This window comes from Mobula birostris, chromosome 4 (genome assembly GCF_030028105.1).
Source record: "Mobula birostris isolate sMobBir1 chromosome 4, sMobBir1.hap1, whole genome shotgun sequence".
NCBI lineage: Eukaryota > Metazoa > Chordata > Chondrichthyes > Myliobatiformes > Myliobatidae > Mobula > Mobula birostris.
In genome coordinates this window covers 144,150,002-144,172,143 of record NC_092373.1, presented here as the reverse complement: position 1 = coordinate 144,172,143, position 22,142 = coordinate 144,150,002, and the positions used below count along the sequence as shown (strand labels likewise).

The 22,142-nt window shown below is 38.9% G+C and overlaps 1 protein-coding gene across 15 annotated transcripts in view; it reads right to left on the bottom strand.

The window, feature by feature from the left end:
• Positions 1-22,142, bottom strand: part of inpp4b (inositol polyphosphate-4-phosphatase type II B) — an 813,686-nt gene that overhangs the window by 3,536 nt on the left and 788,008 nt on the right. For all 15 annotated transcript variants that reach the window (XM_072256187.1, XM_072256173.1, XM_072256177.1 and 12 more), the window contains one exon: positions 14,197-14,351. In XM_072256187.1, coding sequence (XP_072112288.1) covers positions 14,197-14,351 — 155 coding nt within the window. The remainder of the gene's footprint in view (positions 1-14,196; positions 14,352-22,142) is intronic.

The window sequence follows — 22,142 nt, the reverse complement described above, 5'->3', positions numbered from 1 at the left end:
TAACATAACAGATCAGGATTTTATGTAAAACACTTGAAAATAAATCTTACACAATGCATAACTTAATCTGGAAGAAACAAATTGCTACAAAATAAGCATTGAAATCATTACTGCAAAGACAGTGAAATAAATTAAGTAACTCAGAACAATCTTCCAAACATGGCGTACAATTGTTTTAGACTTACAAACAAGTTGGTTCTTTTACAAAGCATGTTATATAGAGCTACATGAATACATTGTCAAGTGTTAGTTACAAAATGATGTGGTAAACAAGTGCATTATTGATATTTGGCCAAGAGTAAAGCGAGACTCAAAATCAGCCACACCACCAACAAGTGTGAACTGACAAGCAACAAAGCAACAGGGTAGAAGTGACTTGAAGTTGGTCTGTTATCACAGTCTGTCTCAGGATCATCCGTGTCATTCATTGTTTCCTTGCCATAACTGCTGTTAGTCAGTGAGGAAGGCCAGTAACGCATAGCAAAAAGTGAAAAGAAAACAAATGTTACTTCAAGATTGTTCAGGTTAGTTTGATACGGTCATTAATTTTGTTACAGGAACCACATGCTAAGCAGAAGGGGGAAAGAAAACAAACGCTTGAGAAGATCAAGAAGAGCAGGAAGGAAAACAGAGTAAACTGAGAATGGGAAGCATGACAAAAACATGAACACATGTTTTGGGTCAAATAAAAATCATTACTCGTGCACCTGCTCCTAACTCCTACTGGGATGAGGTCATTTGCCCAGCAACCAGTACCTGGTCAGAAGTGGCTAAATGTGCCGAGCATTCACTGGCTGAATCCATAAATGCACGAAGGGTTTATGGAGCTTATGCCCACTGAAGACAATTAAAATAAGTGGAACATGCAGCTATCATACATAGTGCATTTAATGGAGATTCAGAGAGACTGCAGATGGTGGAACCTGGAACAATGCACAAGTCTCTGGAGGAACTTAACTGGTCAGGCAGCATCTATGGAGAGACTGTTGACATCTTGGGTTGAGACCCTTCATTTTAGATCCATAAATGTTGACTGTCTATTTCTATTCCTGATCCACTGAGTTCCTCCAGTATTTTGTGTGCAGCTCTCAGTGCATTTCATGCCACTAACCAAGAATGAATCTCCAGACAAGTTTGACTCAGCTAATTTTGCATTCAGTAGTACGGCACTATGGGGTACAGCAGGTAGTCAGCCTGCATTGTGCTCAACACGCACACACACACACACACATTGGTTTAAATGTTTTTCAGTGAAGGTTCATACAAGCTGATAATGGACTGGAGCTTTTTTATTTAAATCTTTCATCTTTACTTTGGAATTCTGAAGATATGCTTGTTTAAAGCTTTGCACCGAAAGCAAAAAGGAGAACAAAATATGGACCAGACGTTGAGCACATGTGCCACAAACTGCAGAGATTGAGAAAGGGAAGACAAAGGGGTATTTGTATCTCTTCTGGAGATACCTACTGAAAAGAAATTGTCCTATACATTCTGAGATCCTACAAGGCAGAGTCCATCAGGGTCTACGGACATTGCACATTATTGAACTTATAGGAAACTAGATGGACTGAACCAGCCAATAACTTTAATTCTGTTGCTAAGAAAGGGCTAACTCACTGAAAACTTGGCTAGTAGTTGAACACAAAGTTAGTTCTAACGTTAAAGGCAATTTGCAATTATCAAGAGTTAGAGCGGAGGGTTAGAGGCACATTTACTGAACTGATTATATTCCAAAGGGCAACAGCACATGGGGCATTATATAAAGGGGAAGCAAAGATGTAATTCTGCAACACTTGTGAAATGCTAGTATGGGACTTCAGATAAAGGCGCAAATGGGAATGTGCTGGCTACTCTACTAAGGCAGAAGCAGCACTAAAGAGGGGTGGCTCCAATAGACCAGGAGTTCCCAACCTTTCTTATGCCATGGACCCCAACCATTAACCGAGGACTCCATGAACCCCAGGTTAGGAACCTGCAATAGACGGATGAAATCAACAGCAGAAACAAGGGTAGTGAACTACATTCAAAACCATGCAGGAGTCAAAAGAACCAGGAGGGATGAAATAGGAACAATGTTTCCACAAAACATATTCTCAGTGACTAAGACTAAGTAGATTAAGAACCATGATCATGCAATGAAATGAAAAGCCAGGATGGCATAATCTAGTGTTCTGCTAGATTTACGCATAGACAGTATAAAATGAACACATATACATGAGCAAAATTTCTTTGTTAGGAATGTTTAAACTAATTACAATTCAAAGGAAACGTATTTATTTTCCAGGGAATTGTGAGGGGAAAGGAGGTACATGTGTGTGGTGATAGAGGGTTTGGGGGGTGAGGTAGAAATTAAGTCTTGTCTGCTATGCAAAGAAAACACAGCTAAAAACACTTGTCTCTGGTAGCCAACCAGAAAAGGCCCTCTTTATTCTCATTCTTTGCCTCCTGGCAACAGGCTAATAGTCTTATCCATGCTAATATCTTTCCTGCAATACCATGGGCTCTTGTTAAACATCCTCACTTGTGGCAGCTTGTCTAAGGTCTTCTGAAAATCCAAGTAAACAGCATCCACTGGTTCTCCTTTGTCTATTTTGCCTGTTATTTCCTCAAAGAACTCCAACAGAAAACCATGCTGACTTTGGCCTATTTTATCATGCACCTCCATGCACCCCAAAAACCTCATCCTTAATAATGGACTCCAGCATTTTCCCAACCACTGAACACAGGCTAATTGGTCCATAATTTTCCTTTCTTCTGCCTCCTTCTCTTCTTAAAGAGTGGAGTGACATTGGCCAGTCCTCAGAAAGCATTCCAGAATCCAGTGATTCTTGAAAAATCATTATTAGTGCCTCCACAATCTCTTCAGCTACCTCTTTCAGAACACTAAGATGTAGTCCATCTTCCTTAAGACCTTTCGGCTTTCTAAGCACCTTTTCCTTAGTAATAGCAATTGCACTCACTTCTGCCCCTGACACTCTCGAATTTCTGGAATACTGTCAATGTCTTCCACAGTGAAGACCGATGCAAAATACTTGTTCATCTGGCATTTCTTTGTCCCCTATTACTGCCTCTCTAACATAATTCTCTAGCAGTCTTTGATCCTTCTCCATCTCAAACCAAGAAACCGATCTCATCTCTTTACCTGCACTTACCCACCCTGACCAGAGCACCTGGCCATTTGCGCCTATGGTCATCGGTCATCATAGCCATCCCCACCCCCCACAACTAGCTTGGGGCTCTGCCAGGCTCACAAATAAAACCACAATACCCATCCTGCACACTCTTTCGGATGCACTACAGTCTACAAATGTTCAGCACCTTAAGCAATTTTAGAGGCATTGACATATTTTTAGGAATTTAGCAATTCAAGACCAGGTGCAGTATTCTGTCCAGATTAAGAACTTCACTCTAACATCTATTAGATACATCGTGCATTAGGAAATAGCAGGAAACCCCCAGTTTAGAGGATGGCAAATACAGTAGACCTAGTATTGATTGTGGGAATATAGTCCATTCAGAACTGTCTGTGGCTTTAAAGGAGGACAGCTTGCACAAGATTCAAATAGCAATTTATTGGGAAATGTAGCCAGCATGTATAGCAAACCCAGAGGATGCCATAAATATAAATGGGAAATAAAGAGATAGGAGACTAAGCAAACTAAAATGGTACTGAGACCGGAGGTGGTGCCATAAGAGAAACTGGCAGTGAATGTGAAGCGAAGTTAGTTGTTTGTTGTATATTTGACATTTGAGTAATTTTGTATATATATTGGTTGATTAAGATCTCTTTCCTGTTTAAATAATTCATTGCAAGCTATATGTATAATTACATGAATTCCATATGTCATCAGACTGCCATGTGATATGTGCATGCCTCACTTAGTGTGAATGTGAAGTTAGACCAAGATTTTGGACTTCAGGGTCTTCCTCTGAATTAGTTTAATGTTTCAAAGTTACAAAACATAACATTATTCATTGAGAACACTGATGAAACATCTAGAGCTGCAATTTTAGTACAGTCCTGATGACCACAAACAATGTTTTATGGTTGATGTACTTGAGGGAAGTGCTGAGAGCAACAGGAGAGTGGAGTGTGCCGCTATCATAATTATTAGGGAATCCCAATTCCCTTTTACTCTGCTGGATTGCACCCGGAAGCCAACAGCATTGGATGAGAAGATCAGGAGTATGCAGGTTTTGTTTATGCAGCACACACAGTATGAAAGGAAAGATGGGCCAAATACTGTAAACGGGTCTCTTTTCCCACCAGAATCACATACTATGCCCCAGTCTGGGACAGTCACATGGAGCTAAGAGGGAGCTGGTCAGGTAAAGGGCAACAAGGAATTAACTGGAAGGTATGCGTATACAAGGTTCAACAGAAATGCCATCACACTGATGAAGTAATAGATGTGACAGTAGAAATGTTGCACAGTATGGAAAAAGTGAGAAGTGTTCCAATGGCAAATATAGCAGGTAGTGTGGATTACAGTGCAGAAATCTGAGAGGTTGCAGAGAGTGCTGCACTAGATACTGATAAACGGATATTTAAAAAATTATGGCTGTTGGGACACAGTTTACAAGGGTTAAAGGAGGGATTTCCAAAGACAACACAATGAATGGCTGTGTTTTCTTGTCGTTCATTGGAAATTTGAAAGAAAGGAGGACCAAAGCTTTAGAAAAGACACTTCAGTTTTAAGATGGTGCTAGTGAAGCACAGCAATGACTTGCGAGTTGCAAACAAAACAAACGATTACTGTATTAATCACAGGTTTTACTGGATAACATCACTGCAAACAATAGCCTGTCACTTGCCTTTCGGAGCTGAGCTGTTGAACGGCCTGAACAACCTGGCACTTTTGAGCTGTGAACTGAAGTCTTGAAGGTGCAGGATGGTTGTGGTGTGGTGTGCATGGGCCAAATTGAAGCAGCTCGGCCCAGACACGAGGCAAAAAAAAACAAGGTTTGATTGATTTAAGCACTAGGCCGAATTGGAATGGTTGGGTATGGGCTGAAACAAGGTGGCAGGGCCTAGGCAAGAGAGGCAGAGCTTGTGTCCAAGGGCAAGGGAGAACCAGAGGTTTGGCTGATTTAAGTGCCAGGCCAGGTTGAAAAGGCCAAGGCTTTCGGGTGGAGGCAAAGGACTAGCCGGTTCAGCTCACTTCTCTGTGAGGTTTACTTGTCTCTGTGCTGAACTGAGATCGTTGCTTGCAGCTAAGGGTGCAGTGATGACTGGTTTTGTGGCTATGGACTTACTTTTGTGAACTTCAGTTCTGAATATTATTTGCTTACTTTCATTGTTTGCGTGGTTTGTCTTTTTCTGCACATGGGGATTTTGATGGACTTTTAAAAAAAATGTGGTCTATTGAGTTTCTTTGTAAGTTGATGAATCTCAAGGCTGTATACAGTAAACATACTTTGAGTTTAAAAACTAACAAAGGAATTCTATCTAAAAGGCACTCAACTTCAATGGCAGCAATATATCAGGATGAGAAATGCGTCATCGGTCACAGTGATGAGACAGCTGGGAATGTGAAAACACAAATGAAAGCCTCGAACTTGGGAAGCCCAGTTTGGGACGGCATTTCACAGAGGAACCCATGTGAAATTTGTCTGGTTTGAAAAGACGAGTATGCGAATGGCAACCCACATGGAGTTTGGCTTGGTTAAGCCAGGTAGCCCCTTGGACAACAGTCATCAACAGTTATACAGCTTGTTTAAGACGATGTCACCTTCAACAAAATTCAAATAATGTACATGTCCAAAAAAAATTAATTGCTGGTTTTGTATCCGATTTCTTCCAGATTATTAGCAAGGAATGTTTTCCTCCAAATAAATCCACAGAAAAAAATGTGGATCTGTCAGATATGTGAAATTGAAATAGGTGCAGTCACACAAGCTATAAGAATACCCCAAGGAAGCAAATCAGCGTGAAATTAAGTCATAGTAACACAAAGATTGTGGCAAACAAACAGTTTCTAGGAAAATTACTCATAAGCATCAGCATCATTCGAGTAGGAGGAGACAGATACACCTTCATTGCCAAGGTCACAGAGTACAAAAGCATGAAGCTATGGTAGTAAATGTAGTTGAATAATATGAATGTATAAATTCTCAATGTAAATATGCTCACCTATCAGTTCAATGTTTCTTTTCTTTAAAAGGGAAAGATGTGTTTTGTATGTGTACATTTGTTTGTGAATCTTGCGTTTTAGCAATAAATATAATTATTACTTCAGGGTCGCTACTACTGAAAGAAACTATTCCAAAAACTGAATGCACTGTGCTTCAGTTCAATTTACAGTCAATAGATGCAATAAAGAGGTGTGGTTTCTTTACGCCCCAAATCTAGATGAGCAATGCAAAAATTATTTTATATAACACTTTGGTAGTCTTGACAAAGTGACTATATCAAGAGACACATCAGTACATCATGTGGTGAACAATAAATGACTTGGCTACTGTTGACCTTTGCACAGCAGGTGAGTGAAATCCTATAATTATACAAAAATGCTGTCATGTGAAGGAAGGCAACTATAATTGTGGTATTTAGTTCATGATTGGCAGTGTTGGAATCAAATGAATAGTACTTGCTGATTGATATCCTGCTCTATGTAATTCTGAGGGACCAGCCATGGCTACCGCTAACTTGCTCACCGTTATGTTGTCCAACATGATTCACAATAGTAATTCTGTAAGCATCGTGAGCACTGAGTCCCAAAGGCATCTCTATTACCCAAGTAAGATGTTAACAACTTCAATTTTACACCAAACAAGTTTGTGTCATTTAATGCTACTTTGATTTTACTTTAGGCTTCACACAGAGTGCATTGTGCATTCTGCTGTGTGGCAATATAATTGTGCTAAATAGGATCAAATGAAAGCAGATCTATGTAGCTGCTCCAATATGGCATCCAGTATATGCTGGGGACCATGAGCAGCCGAAACATTTCCCCCATAACCCTTAATTCCCCTACTATGTAAAAATCTATCTAACTGTATCTTAAATATTTTTACTGAAAAAGCCTCAACTGCTTCCCTGGGCAGAGAATTCCACAGATTCACCACTCTCTGGGAGAAACAGTTTCTCCTCACCTCCGTCCTAAATCTTCTCCCTTGAATCTTGAGGCAATGTCCCCCAGTTTTAGTCTCACCTACCAATGGAAACAACTTTCCTACTTCTATCTTATCTACCCCTTTCAAAACTTAGTACGTCTCTATAAGATCCCCTCTCATTCTTCTGAATTCCAGAGAGTATAGTCCCAGGCGACTCAATCTGTCCTCATAGGTTAACCCCTTCATCTCTGGAATCAACCTGGTGAACATCCTCTCACTGCCTCCAAAGCCAGTATCTCCTTCCTCAACTATGGAGACCAGAACTGCACACAGTACTCCAGGTGCAGCCTCACCAGTACCCCAGGTGCGGCCTCACCAGTACCCTGTATAGTTGTAGCATGGCCTCCCTGCTCTTGAATTCAATCCCTCTAGCAATGAAGGCCAACATTCCATTTGCCTTCTTAATAACCTGTTGTACCTGCAAGCCAACTTTTTACAATTCATGAACAAGCACTCCCAAGTCCATCTGCAAAACAGCATGCTGCAATCTTTCAACACTGCTCCTTCCCTACAATCAGGAAGGTTGTCCAAGTTTACAACAAACAATGCAATTCAAATCAAGCTGATTTGCAGCCATTCTGTCAGTGATGAGAAGGGTAGAGTTTAATTGTTCAAGATTAATTGTCATTCAGAAATACATAGACACCCATGAATAAAGCAAACAACATTCCTCTGGGTTGAAGGTGCAAAGCACAGTACCAACAGTCACACACAGCACAAGGCACGTATCATTACAAAAGCAGTAAGCAAGTAATAATCATCAATGCACTGCTATGCATCATAATTTCAGAAATGGGTATGTGGTGCTGATAATTCACAAAGTTCAATTCCATTTGCAATTTCTCTGCAAATATAGCAGCAGTCCTGGCCAGCATGCTGCATTCAGGTATAGGCTGATGTGGCGAGTAATATCTATGCCTCTAGATACCAGACAATGACCATCTCCAGCATGGTAGTGTCTAACTAGCTCAACTCTTTATCAAAACTGAGTTCCCCAATAAATATTCTAGGGGCCAACATCAATCAGAAACTCAACTGAACCATCACATAAATACCGTGATACAAAATCAGGCCAATAGCTCAAAGCCTGACCGAGAAGTATATCACCGTGAGCAGTGCCCGAGAACTTTTACTAAAGAGACTACAGAATGGTTTCAGAAGAAGCCTGTGATCACTTTTCAAGGACAACTAACGATAAGGAAAAGAGGCCAGTGAATGCCTGGCCACAAAAACATGAATAGAAATTAACAAACCAGTATTGGCTGAATTCTAAAGTTAATTAATTATCTCTATTCAGTACTATTGGGATAGATTTAATTGTGCAGTGGGACTCATACAGTTTCAATTATTCCAATCTGACCTTTTGCAAAATGTAAAGGGAACAAACCCGTCAGGGAACTCCTTCGGTTGGGATTGTAGAGGAAGTTGCTTTGGGGTAGAGGAATCATTGTATAAGTAGAATGTTCTAAGTTAGTTGAAATGAAAAGGAAAGTTAATATGTTCAAAGAGGAAGGTAAAAGCATACAAATGAGAAACAGTGAGGGGAAGGTGAATCTTACTTAAAGTACAGACAGTACATTCAGACATCGGGGTATTTTTGTACAGTGAGTTCATCTTGCCCACTCCCTTCCTTGCCTGTGATTCCCGTATTTGGCAGAGCTGACTGCCTGTTGCTCCAGGACCAAGTTAGTCCTTGTTCATCGTTTCTAGTGTGATGCTCTTTCCTTGCTCCTGCTGTGTTTACAGGTAACCAGACTGCTATTCTCGGTCTCTAGCCCTATTCCACATTGTACACTGCTCACATTTCTAATTACGCAACATTCTCCATTTCATTTAATTTTATTCTTCTATGTCTTCCATTGGCTTAACTTTCTAATAACCTTCATTTAACCTTCCAATAGCCCTTGCATTTCTATAAACCTTCAGGATGTTAGTCTTTCCTCCTCCAAACTCTAACTATACCCTTACCTCAAAGATGTAGTTATCTAAATACAAACACAGAACATTACAGCACACTATAGGCCCTTCAGTCTACAATGTTGTGCCGAACTTTTAACCTACTCTAAAACCCTTGCCCCCTACATAGCCCCTATTTTTTTAATCATCTATGTGCCTATCTAAGAGTTTCTTAAATGCTCCTGATGTATCTGTCTCTACCACAGCCCTTAGCAATGCTTTCCATGCACCACCACTCCCTGTATAAAAAACATACCTCTGACATCTCCCCCCGATATTTTCCTCCAATCACTTTAAAATTATGCCCCTTGTATTAGCCATTCCCACCTTGGGAAAAAGTCTCAGGTTTATGTAGGATTAATTTTGGTTTCACTGAGTGGAAGACAGGAGATATTGAATGACAATCCATTTTCATCCATTTTGTTCAACATCCAATTCCACAAAAGTTCATTAATGATTACATAAATCTATATACATAAAATCCTCATCCTCAATTACTCAACATACTAAATGTGTAATTCCATAAAAGGCTAATGAATGGCAAAATAATGTATCTGAAATCAAATTTTTTCTCAGTCGCGTGACCTAAGTTCACTATGTAAATACTGGCTGAAAATTATTCCAAAATTCAGTTCCATTGACTTTGACATCTCAATACTACACTGTGCACAGAGTGAGTGGCAATGGAAAAATACCTATTTCATTCAATTCCTGTAACACAACACCAGAATGCAAAAATTGCTGATATATATGGGCTACAAATTTAATAGCACTCATTTAACTTAAAGGAGCATACAATTGTGATGAGGAAGTTGCAACAAAATAAATTTTTAGCATATAGTGGTATGCAAATGTGTCACAAAGTGGACATGCCTGTGCTTTAATAAGCTGTAAGTCAATTATGCGCAAACACAATAATAAATATGACAACTAAGCGAATGCAGCAGCAGTCCCATATGCAAGTTCTTTACTTGGCACAATTGCCAGTTTCTTTTGATTTGTAACTAGAATACAAACTGCATTTGTTCAGCCAACAGTGGGCCATATATGAAACCAACTACAAATAATATTGATACAAGAGAAATGACTGGCATAGCTACATATGATCAAAATCAATCCCATTCATGGTAATCCTATATGAAGCTATAATTCACCTTGATTTTAAAAAACGAAAGTACATTAAAATAGATTTTAATGCTAAAATTAAAATCACTAAAGTGAATGACAAATTTACTAAAATTCAGTGAGTTCCTTGACATTAAGAAAAATATTTGGCTTTGTTCAAGTATCACAATCGAATGATGCACTGGCATAGTGTTAGAATTAAAATCAAAACAATGTTGTTTCACTGCGTAATTCTGATCACAATCCAAACCAGTTCTGCTGCATTCTGCAAATATTTACGGGAAATGGCATTACTTCGGTAATACCACAGTTCCTTCGAAGAAATGAAACCAGTTACTTTCGAAACCACTGTGGACTGGAAAGCGGGTGCATTAAGACACATCACAAAAGGTTATTTCTGGTATTTTAATTAATGATCAAATCTAAACCTTTTTGAAAATTTACAACTTCTTTATAATGATTCCGGTAACTTGCCACTCCATCTCTCATGATTAAATACATTTCTACCATAATGAGAATTGGATAGGTTGAAACCCTATTCCAGACCTTTGTTAGCTTTATTCTTGAAACAATATGTGGTATATACAAAGATTAACAGAAATGGTGTATGAGAAATGGAAGAAGAAAAGTCCAAGCAGGTTGTCAGAGCAGATTGCAATCAAATTAGATAGTGTACCTCAACTTCACTTCTCTGCCTTTGACTCGTGGCCTCAGTATAGCTATCTAGCAAATAATTGTCACTCATGTTGCTTAGCCCATGCACATTATATGTGGAGCTGGGTTGCTTTACTATATGAGGAGCCATTAATGAAACTGAACAGTTCCTTTCAAAGCAAATATCACATTTTCTAAACTTATGGTGGTAGAAAAGGTAATTGATGAATAGTTTGAAGTGGTTCAGTTTAAGACAATATTTTTTAAAAATGTCTGATGTTCTGAGGCTTCCAATAAGCACTATTGACTGCAGTTAATTAGAGGCTTAATTTTACCTTGTAAATATTAGCATGTAGAAGTACTTAAAAGTTAAAACAGAATGTGTGATTACAACACTCAGAAGAGTTTATATAAGTTTATTAAGTAATAAGTGTTTTGAAAAATATATATATAATTGAAAAGTAAAATCAGCAAGGGTGTAATTCAGAATCATTTTAATCCTGACAATCAATTTGATCCTGCCAGTCCCTAGGTTCAAAGAATTTCACAAACACACCCAATCTATCCAAATAGTCCTGTGGAATAGGAACTAGTACATTTAAGAATAAAGACCAAATGATGAACATTTGGCTAGAATTGGTTAATTCTTAGCAAAATGGCAAAACAGAAAGATCCAGAAATACAGATGCCTGAAAGCATGATTGAGATATCAATAATAGGAAATTGGGTTAGTTTTTTAGTGTGATATATTCCACAAATAAATAAGGAGTTAAAATATATATCAGTACTGGACACAAGAACAAAGCTGGAACTATTTTAGCTCACCCCTGCAAAAAATAAAATAACATTTATCTAGTTGGAAAATACAATGGATGAAAATAAGTTCTTCAGTTGAAACCTTGGATTGCATTTACCAAAGCCAAGTAGGCTCAAAGGAAATATTGACTTCTCTACAAGAAAAGTCAATATTTAGTGTTTTTAGTAAAATGATCAAGGAACTTAACTGGAAATTCTAACAAATTCATAACTCATTAATAAGGTGAAGAATAATTTTTGTAGAGTTTACACTGCTCCAGTATAGGCTTCATGAAAGTAGCTGTCTTATGAAGTAGCTGTCATTATTTTTCTAATCAACTTGCAGCTGAAGGGTATCTAGTAGTTTAAAAGAATAATTCCCTTTTACACATAATTGCTAATGACCATTAGCTCAGCAGATTTTCTTTCAGGGGATTTGAGGAGATTTTTAAAATGGTAAATTCTTACTTTTTCCTTCCTATCTCTTTATTTTCTCCCCCAAACCATTTTTTCTGTGTCCAATTTGAATTTGAGATCACTTAAGTTTACCCTCACTCTGTATCTCTGCTTTGTTTATTTCCTCATCCTGAAGTTATATACTGATAGTTTGCCCTTGTTGTTCACTATGGCCTCAGGTAGTATGTTTCCCTCAGTGCACCACAACTAGTTTACACTTCAACTAACACCTTTCTCAATATTTTTAAAACCTTGCCTTGCAGCCTTGAGATTTCTGAGCTGCACAGCAAAATCTGACCTAGTGAATAATCAAATCAAACAAACAATGGGAAGACAGCGAGATCACATCCTTTAGGCCTGTTTATTCAAATTGGGAGGTATGTGATAAAGCAATAACACAAACAGCATGTGGTGACAGAGTTGTTCTAAGTGAGCAGCAAGCAAAATGCTGGAGGAACTCAGTGAGTCAGGAAGCATAGGTGGAAGGAAGTGGACAGTTGATGTTTGCAGTCAAGACGCTTCACATGGATGTAGCACAGACCTTGGGTCAAGAGCTGGATGAAGTAACCTTTATAGATACTCGTTCACAAATAGATACTGTTTAGTTTCAAGCTGCAACTTAAAAATAATGGCTGCAACATATTACTGCATGCTAAATGAGATAATGCTTCCTTCAGGTATGGGGCATTCACCTTCATTATCTTTTGGCCGTGGTTACAAACACTATGTGCACATGAAATAAAATCCATTGCACTTCCTGCACATTTTTGCGTGCACACAGTCAATGGCCCCTGTATCATCAGGAATCCTGGGATTTTGAAAATTGTTGTGCTTGATCTGTCAAGTGCTTTCCAGCCAAGGCGACGATAACAAATTTGGCTCAGTTTGAATGCCGAATTTTTGATAGTTCCCAAGCAGAGGTACAATGTAAACTGATACATATAACTAAATTCCCATATTTCACCCAGAACAGTGGCAAGAGAAACAGAGTTTCAGAGTGACAACAGCCTTCTTTGCCACCTTGAGGCATTCATGTCTTGTTCTGTGACTGCAGGTCTGACTTGTTAAGAACCTCTACGAAGAAGCATCATCCCCTCAAGCATTAGAACAGAACCAATAATAGTCAGCCCTTCTCACCATTCCCCTTCTCAGTCTTCAAGCAGGGACACCCTCCTTGTAGACCTTCCCCATGACATTGAATAGATGGAAAATTTGCCAAAAAAGCCCCCATGTATGAGGGGCTTATACCTTCAGCCACAGCACTTCCTGAAGGCTTCCCAAGCATCAGCATTATCCAACAATCAAAGTTCAGAAAATCTGTATGACCAGAGCTCTATGTTTTCATTTACTAACTGCCAGGGAACTAAGTTAATTAAATTAATCGACTGAGACAGACTTCAAAGTAGAGAGAAGACCTTTATTCGTGAGATCACGGGGTGCAGCTCCGCTAACAGTGGGACTCTCTCTCCATCGGTTATACATCAAGCAGTTCCTTTTATATCTTTTAGCTACATTACATTCGTGACAGGAACAGAATATTCTGTACATATTAGCTGTGACCCAACATGCAACGTTAATCCTTTATGTATTGAATGCCAACTTAAAACTTTTCCTCTACAGTAACGGATGATACCTTTAAACACTGCACATGGTAGAGTGAGAGAGTGATCTTCCACTGTTAAAAAGCCAGCTTGCTGTGTGTTTTGTATACCATGATGAATGATTGCAAATCCAGTTTGTTGGCACTGGTACCAGATCCCCATGATCTGCCCACTCTAGACATTTCTAATGGGTATGAGCTATTACTAAATTAGCAGGCAGTTTGAATCAGGCTGAACGTGTACATGTAACTTAGGCAAATTACACCCACATTGTGCATGAATTATGTCCACTCTGACATTTCAGCATTTTAAAAGCCTATCATTTTAAAGGGGTTTTTTTAACCACCAATAGCATGCCGTGACTTTCTTCTTCTTTTGATGTATTTTCATTATTCTATTTATGGGTAACAAATTTATTTAATTTACTTAAAATCTCTGAAATTACCCTGATAGTCAATAAATACTATTTCAGAAGTACTTGAGAAAGACCTACCTTCTCATACAGTCCAGTGCTCGGACAAAATAGTCTGGATGTAGACTATGTTCTTCTTGCAGAATGACACATTGCTCCAACGTTACTGACATGGACGTCCTGTCTTTGGCACTTTTACAGCTTGTAAAACGTATTCCATTGAGTCTTCGGCAAATCTAACCAGGATTCAAAATGACTTGAATTACTGGAATTGTTTCTTGAAAGTCTTCACAGTCTCCTTGAAATTGTATTTTAACGTTTGAATTAATAAGTTAAGATTTTTTATTTGCTAGTGGAGTCCAAAGAAAGGACCTTAAGTATAAGAAAGTCACTAATAAATTCAATAAAGAATTCCAGAAGATCTTCTTCACTGAGAGAATGAGTATGGTTACATTTAGGAATGCTTAGATAAATACATGAGGAAGGAGTGGAAGAAAAGGCAGTTAGGTCTACATAAATCAGGATGGGTAGAGGATTGTAGTTAGCGTGAACACCAGAGCAGAACAGTAGACCCCAATGGTTTGTTTCTGTACTGATTCTCTACAAAATTTCACAAAGAGTTGGAAAATAACTTTAATACATAGATGGACATAGAGATTACATTTTAGCATTCTTTAAAGCTATGTTTAATGTATTTGCCTGAACCTCTTCTTTTAGTTGAATGGAACAATAAACCGTACTAATGTTTCACTGAGCAGAGAATTTTAACTTAGACGTTCAGCATAAAGAGATGAGTATAATTTCATAGCCACAATCTATTGTGGGTCAGATTTATTTCACAATATCCTCCTAGATGTCATTAAAATTGGGACACTATATGCGTTGCTCCTTAGAATTATCTGACAATCACAAACAATTGACTAATTCTGCATTTAAGCCCATATGGAAAAGTTCCAAACTTGTGAAAATATAGTCCATACTTTGAATTTGCAACAAGCAGGGATTGGGTGTGAGCATAGACTGAGAGGACAGATGAAAGCAGCAGGAATGACAAAGAAGCAAGTAGTTCAGGATACATGGTCATGAATTCAATGCCAAAAGCAGTTTAAAGGATAAAGAAGTTGAGTAATGGGGTATATTCATCCATATTCTGTTGTGTCCATCCTGACTTTCTCTCTTCAAGCTTTCTCCAGCACATCAGTTCTCAACCAGCTACTCGTCCATCTCTCTCTGTTCCCTATTGACTCTCACCTTCAGTCTTATGCCTTACTCCCTCATCCTCAGCAAATGTCTCCATCCACATCTTCAGTGAACAACAGTACTCTTCTTGCGGGTTTATTCCTCCCCTCCCCAAAGTGCATTCCACACCACCTCCCAGTCGACAGCTCCAGAGAGGATATGGGTGGACATCAGTGGTCTCCCTTTCCTTAGCTGTCAGAGATATGGAGACAAAGCATCTTGGCTACCTGTTAATAGCATTTCAGAAATATCACAAGGCATACAATTTCCCACTCACTTTTATTTGATAAGCAACAGTGAGTGAAATATTTATACGAAACATTTTCATCTTGACTGTTCAAATTCACATCTTTAATTTGGCACAGGTCTTTATGCAAGTGGTTCAGAACAATTACCCTAAGGATGGATCCCCACTGAAGGTGCATCATCACAAGGTTCATGCAGTCCATGAAAACACATCAGAATGGTAGCTAGGTGGGAGTTCACCTGATGATTCACAAGTGAACTAAGCCACGGGAAATGATGATTTACAAGTGAACTAAGGCAGTGGGAAGAGGAAGGGCTCCGCTGCAAAGTCTGTCAGAGATTCACAGGAGACTTCAAACTATGCTCAGATGAATATAACAGTATAGCAACAAGCAACAGTTCCAGGCTTCCCAGCTCGCGTTTCCAGATTCCGAACTCATCCCCTTGCCTCCCCTGCTGTTAACTTCACCCTAGCTCTAATTCTCACACCGTTGTTAATTTCATACTATGTGTAACAATGCCTATTCTCCAAGCATTTCTATTGGCTCTGGCATTTTTTTTGTCACTTAACTATTGCTGTCATCCGCCACATCCCTTCTGTTCTCTCCTCACATCCCCTTTTCCTCTTCACCTTAAGACCTGTTTTATTACTAACTTGCTCCAGTTCCACTGAACGATCATCAATCTCTAGCTTTAGAGAGAGAAAATGAAGGAAACAGTTAGCATTGTCAGGCAGCATCTGAATCAATGTTTCAAGTCCATGGCCTTCCATCAGAACTGAAATTACATTGCTGATGAAAAGTAATTGTATCAAAATATTAATTTGCTTTCTCCCTCCACAGCTGCTGCCGATTATTGTCATTTCAGTTTATTTCTTTTTAAATTTTAGGTTTGATCTTAGATTTACAGTATCTACCCCATTTTGATTTTAGCTGAAAGTATCTGCACAAGAGAGGAAGAAACCAGCAGATTTCAATGCAGGTTAATATAAATTCTTAAATCAAAGAAAAATGCCACAACAAACTGGAGAAAGGTGGACCTTGCTGCAAATTGGAAATACCCATAGAGAGCACACAGCCATACTTGAAGATCATTAAAATCTATAGTATTGTAAAAGATAGTGTATGGTCAACAAAAAAAATCACAGAAATTAGATCATACCAAAATGCTGACTGTTGCAAAACCATCAACAAAGAATGCTAAAACCTTTATGGCAACATGTTACAGTTTGGTGAGACCAAATGAGATTACTACAAACTGGTTTAACAAGTATTGATAAATTAATAGATACTGTTCTTTCAATCACTACCAGATGTCACCGAACTCTACCGGTGCCTCTAAAAGGCATTCAGTCACCATGTAGGCTCACAAAAGCCTTGCAGACAACTGAATGTCAATACAGACATGACATTTTAGGTTGACAAAACCCACAGACTGGCTTAACAGACATAGATAATATTAGGATGATATTAACGTAGAAACTTCTGGAAACACTCAGCATTGTCAGTAAGCACCTCAAAAATGAAGAAGTTAGAGATAACGTTTAGGATTGGTGTACAGAAGTTTTGAAGATTTATGCACAGGAGTCCTGTGTGTTCCTTAATAAATTCAACGAATTCCAGTTTGCTGATATGTTAATCTCTTCTTATAAACTGAGTGATATTCACCATTAAGGACAGATACTCGTGTCTGTTCGTTAGTTTCGATGTGGTTGTCAAGAGACCTATTTTTAAGTTGCTGTGGAAACAGTGATTGCCAAATTTTCGTGCAGCTGGGACCTCCATCATTACAAATAATCCTGTGAGGAAACTCTGATAATAATTTCCAAGATTTTACTTGATTTACTTGTTTTGTTGTTATGGCAATTGTATGAAAATGCAATGAAAAGAATGTCAGCAGTCCAACTTCGATCAAGTGCTTCAGCAGCTCCCTGCTCATGAGTTTACTTTCAGCTACAGTGTTAGGGAAGTTTCAATTGTGAAACTGGTTAGCAAATGTTCTTATTTAGTATCCAACTACAATAGAACTGAGCCAATGAAAATGAAATTGTAGGGAACCATTAACATCACTTCAAAATCTCATTTAAGCCTGTAAATTAATACTTAGCATGGCATTGGCAAAAGTTTTTTTTTGCAACAGAACAGAAAAGAGTCACTTTGATGTGCATCAGGTGAGGTCTTGATGGGTTTTTTTTTGATGATTTTTTTTTGAGGCATTGTAAGTGTTGTTACTTCGATGTACTCATGTTATTTTTCCTATATATAGATATACAATAAAAAAGATTTGAAAAGAGCCATCAGACAGAATTCAGGGATTCATCTTTGGACCTCAGGGTGTACCTTAGGATAATGTTTTAACACTGAAGCTGCAAAATATTCAAACAGTTGAAAACTATTCCTCACTTACAGTAAGTCAGTCAATTCATACTTGGGAAATGCTTCCACTGTAGAGCATACTCTGGCACCGCGTGGACTTATCTAAACTTTAAATCTACAACCGTTTTAAGAAGAAGACATCAGATGTATAATTCTAGGAAATTAGCAGACCAAAACCTTGAACAGTTTTATTCTGTGTTTTGACAACTAAAGGATAATATACAACTCACCAAGGAAACCAAGATTGATGAACTTTGTCAATGAAGATAAATTATTCATTTTGAAAGTTTGAAAGTTTGAAAGTTGTGATATTTCTTATCACAGTAATTGCGAAGAAACACAGTGCAGAGAGTCAGTAAGGAGAGCACAGCTGAACTAATCGTGCTCATACCATTGCAGAAAGACGATACAGAGTAGAAGGCATGGCATTAGAACAGCAGAGTAGACTTAGGTGAACTGCACTTGGAGACTGGGTTAACCTAGTCAGTGAAAAATGCACTCAGACAGGTTGAGTATTTGAGGAATGGTAATTTGCAGTTACCATCAGCTAAAATGGTCATCTACTGTAGTGACATATTCAAGTGATTTGCAATGGTAGTGAGAAAATTGATAGTCTTTGTAGGATACAACAAACATGCAACTTTAATATATTTATTTGGTTATGGGATCATAATCATGAAGTTCAATAAGGGATAAAATGCTCAGAGCCTTGTAATCACATCATGCGAAAGGAATCATATGGCAAACTTTATCTTTCTCCAGATTTTCTTTCTTTTCATTTCTCCCTCATGCAAACAAGTGTGAGGAGTTGGGAGGACAAACCAGGTTAGGACCTATACGTGAATGGTTAAGCACTAAGGAGTACAGTAGAACAAAGGGATCCTTGAAAGTGGTATCATGGGTAGATAGGGACGGAAAGAGAGCTTTTGACACATTGGCCTTCATAAATTGGTGTACTGAGTACAAGAGATGGGATGTTATGTTGAAGTTATATAAGACATTAGGTGACGCCTAGTTTGGAGTATTGTGGGCAGTTCTGGTCACCTACCTCCAGGAAAGATAAAAATAAGATTTAAAGAGTCCAGGGAAAACTTACAAGGATGCTGCCAGGACTTGAGGACCCGAGTTATAAGGAAAATCTGAATTGGTTAGGACTTCATTCCCTGGAACACAGGAGAATGAGGGGAGATTTAATAGATATTTACAAAATAAAGAGGTGTATAGAGACGGTAAATGCAAGCAGGTTTTTTCCCACTGAGTTTGGGTGAGACTAGACCTAGAGGTTGTAAGTTAAGGGTGAAAGGTGAAATATTTAAGGGGAACATGGGGCAGGGGGGAAACTTCTTCAGTGAGAGGGTGGTATGAGCATGGAAAGAGCTGGGAGCAGAAGTGGTGGATACGGGTTCAATTATAACATTTAAGAGAAGATTGACTAAGTACATAGAAAGGAGGGGTATGGAGGGCTCTGGTCCAGGTGAAGATCAATGGGACTAGGCAGATGACAGTTCAGCATGGACTAGATGGGCTGAAGGGCCTTTTTGGTGCTGTAGCACTCTGTCTCAGTGACCCTAGCTTGCAGCCCAGTCAAAGGAGAAGCTTCCCTTACTATGTATGTGTTAAAAATTAAAAGGAAGTCAACGCCATTAAGCAGCCTGGAACTCCCACCATAGAACAAAGGTATGAAAGAACAGGGGATTTCAGTCTACACATAATTGCAATGTAAGAACACTGATTATCTAAATGTGAAAATACACATCCAAACTCAGCAACTACATGCATCCTAAATATCTAGAATTTAGTGACAAAAATCTTTAATGAGCCTGAAGGAAAGCACACCATTGTAAAGGACATCTCATTACGTGGATTTCATCAACAGTTTGAAAAAGATTGAGGGAATTTTGACCATAGACAGGAAAAATCAATGTAAACATGGTTCTTTTCCACAATGATTTCCAGAGAGAGTCTCTTTAAGAGGAACTGTAACAAGAGTCTGGATGTAGCAATGGGTTTAAGATAAGAAATGTAAATACGGCTCAGAATCTCTGAGATCTGCAATAAGTTAGCAGTGTGTCAGTCAAACTTCCAAATATAACAGCCCATTCACATAGTTTCTGAAAGCTGTTTCAAAAAAGCAAGGCAAGAGCAGACTGGTAAGGAAGCATGCTGATCAAACACATTGAAGCACTGCATACAAAATAAGCAAATTTTCAAAGCTGTCCTTTTTAAATACTGTTCACTCATAGCAATTTTCGCAAACTTTGATACTCTCTGGGTGATTTCTGAATAACACAATATATATGGTGCTCTGTCTGCATTAGATTAGACCTTCGTAAAAAGCAGAGAGGTGCATCTCACAGAAGGCACACCTCTGACACAGGTTTCATAGACAGATATTGAATTTCTTGACACCAGCATGGCAAGCGGCTGCACCAGATGTTGCTAAACAAGTTGAATATTCGAGCTGAATGTTTGCATGTAGTGCAATGCATACATTATGGCAACACTTTGCCTGCAGTTACCATGGCGATAATGTAATCTCAGACTATATCACACAAGTAATGCTCAAGATTCAAAGGTAAATTTATTATCAAAGTACATATACAGCATGTCACCATATACTACCGTGACCTTGCAGGCATTTACAGTAGAACAAAGAAATATAATATAATCAACGAAAAACTACAAAGGCTGGCAAGCAATCAATGTGCAAAACAAGGTAATCTGTTCAAGTACAAAAAAAAATAATTTTATTAGATAGATAGATTGAAAACATGTGTTGTAGAGTCCTTGAAAGTGAGTTCATAGGTTATGGAATAGGTTCAGTGTTGAGATGAGTGAAGTTATCCATGGTGGTTCAGGAACCTGATGGTCAAAGTGTAACAACTGTTCACGAACCTGGTGATGTGCGACCCAAGGCTCCTGAACCTCCTTCCAGATGGCAACAGTGAAAAGAGTGCATGGCCTTGATGATGGTGGTTCTTGATGAAAGATGCTGCTTTTTTGTGGTAGTGCTCCTTGTAGATGTGCTTGATGTTGGGGAAGGCTTTGCTGTGATGGAATGGGCTGTATCCACTACTTTTGCAGGTTTTTCCATTGTTAGGCATTGGTGTTGGTGTTTTCATATCTGGCCCTGCTGCAACCAGCAAGGATACACTCACTGAGCATCTACACAAGTTTCTCAAAGTTTTAGATGACATGCCAATTCTGGGCAAACTTCTAAGAAAGTAGAGGCACTGCCATGCCTTCTCTGTAATTGCATTTACATGCTGGTCCTAGGCAGCTCCTCTATGCAGGGAGAATTAAGGGAGTTATGAAACAGACAGACGAGCAGGACCTCCAAGGTCGTGATCTCTGGATTTCTCCCAGTGCCATGTGCTAGTCAGGCCAGGATGACGGTACACTTGAGTGAGCCGCTGAGAAAATGGTGCAGGGGCTGGGTTTCAGATTTCAGGAACAGTGCAAGCTCTTCTCGGGAAGGTATGACCTGTACAAAAAGGACTAGTTAAACCTAAACCCGAGAGAGACAAATATCCTTGCAGGCGGGTTTGCTAGAGCAGGTGGGGAGGGTTTGAAATAATGTGGCAAGGGAATGGGAACCAGAATGATAGGGCTAAGTATGGGGCTGTGGGTATACAAGTAGATACAGAGTGAGGAGAGACTGGGAGGAAGGTCAGGCAGATGATGGGGCAAAATTGCAGTCAGTGGGATGAGTTGAAGTGTAACGGGTCAAAATCAAAAAGGGTGATGAATACAGGACTGAAGGTGTTATATTTGAATGTCTGACATTGTATGCATCACTGAGACGTGGCTGAAAGAAGATCATATTTGGGAACTTAACATTCAAGGATACACATTGTATTGAAAGGACAGGCAGGTAGGCAAAGGGGCTGGGTGGCTCTTGGTAAACAATGAAATCAAATCTTTAGAAGTTGTTCCCTTGGATGGGAAAATGTAGAATCCTTCTGGGTGGAGTTAAGAAACTGCAAGAGTAAAACAGCCCTGATGGGAGTTATATACAGGCCCCAGAACAGAAGCCAGGATGTTAGATACAAATTACAACAAAGATAGAAAAGGCATGGAAAAAGAGCAATGTAAAGAAAGTCATAAGGAATTTCAATATGGAGGTAGATAGGGAAAATCAGGATGGTGCTAGATCCCTAAAGATGG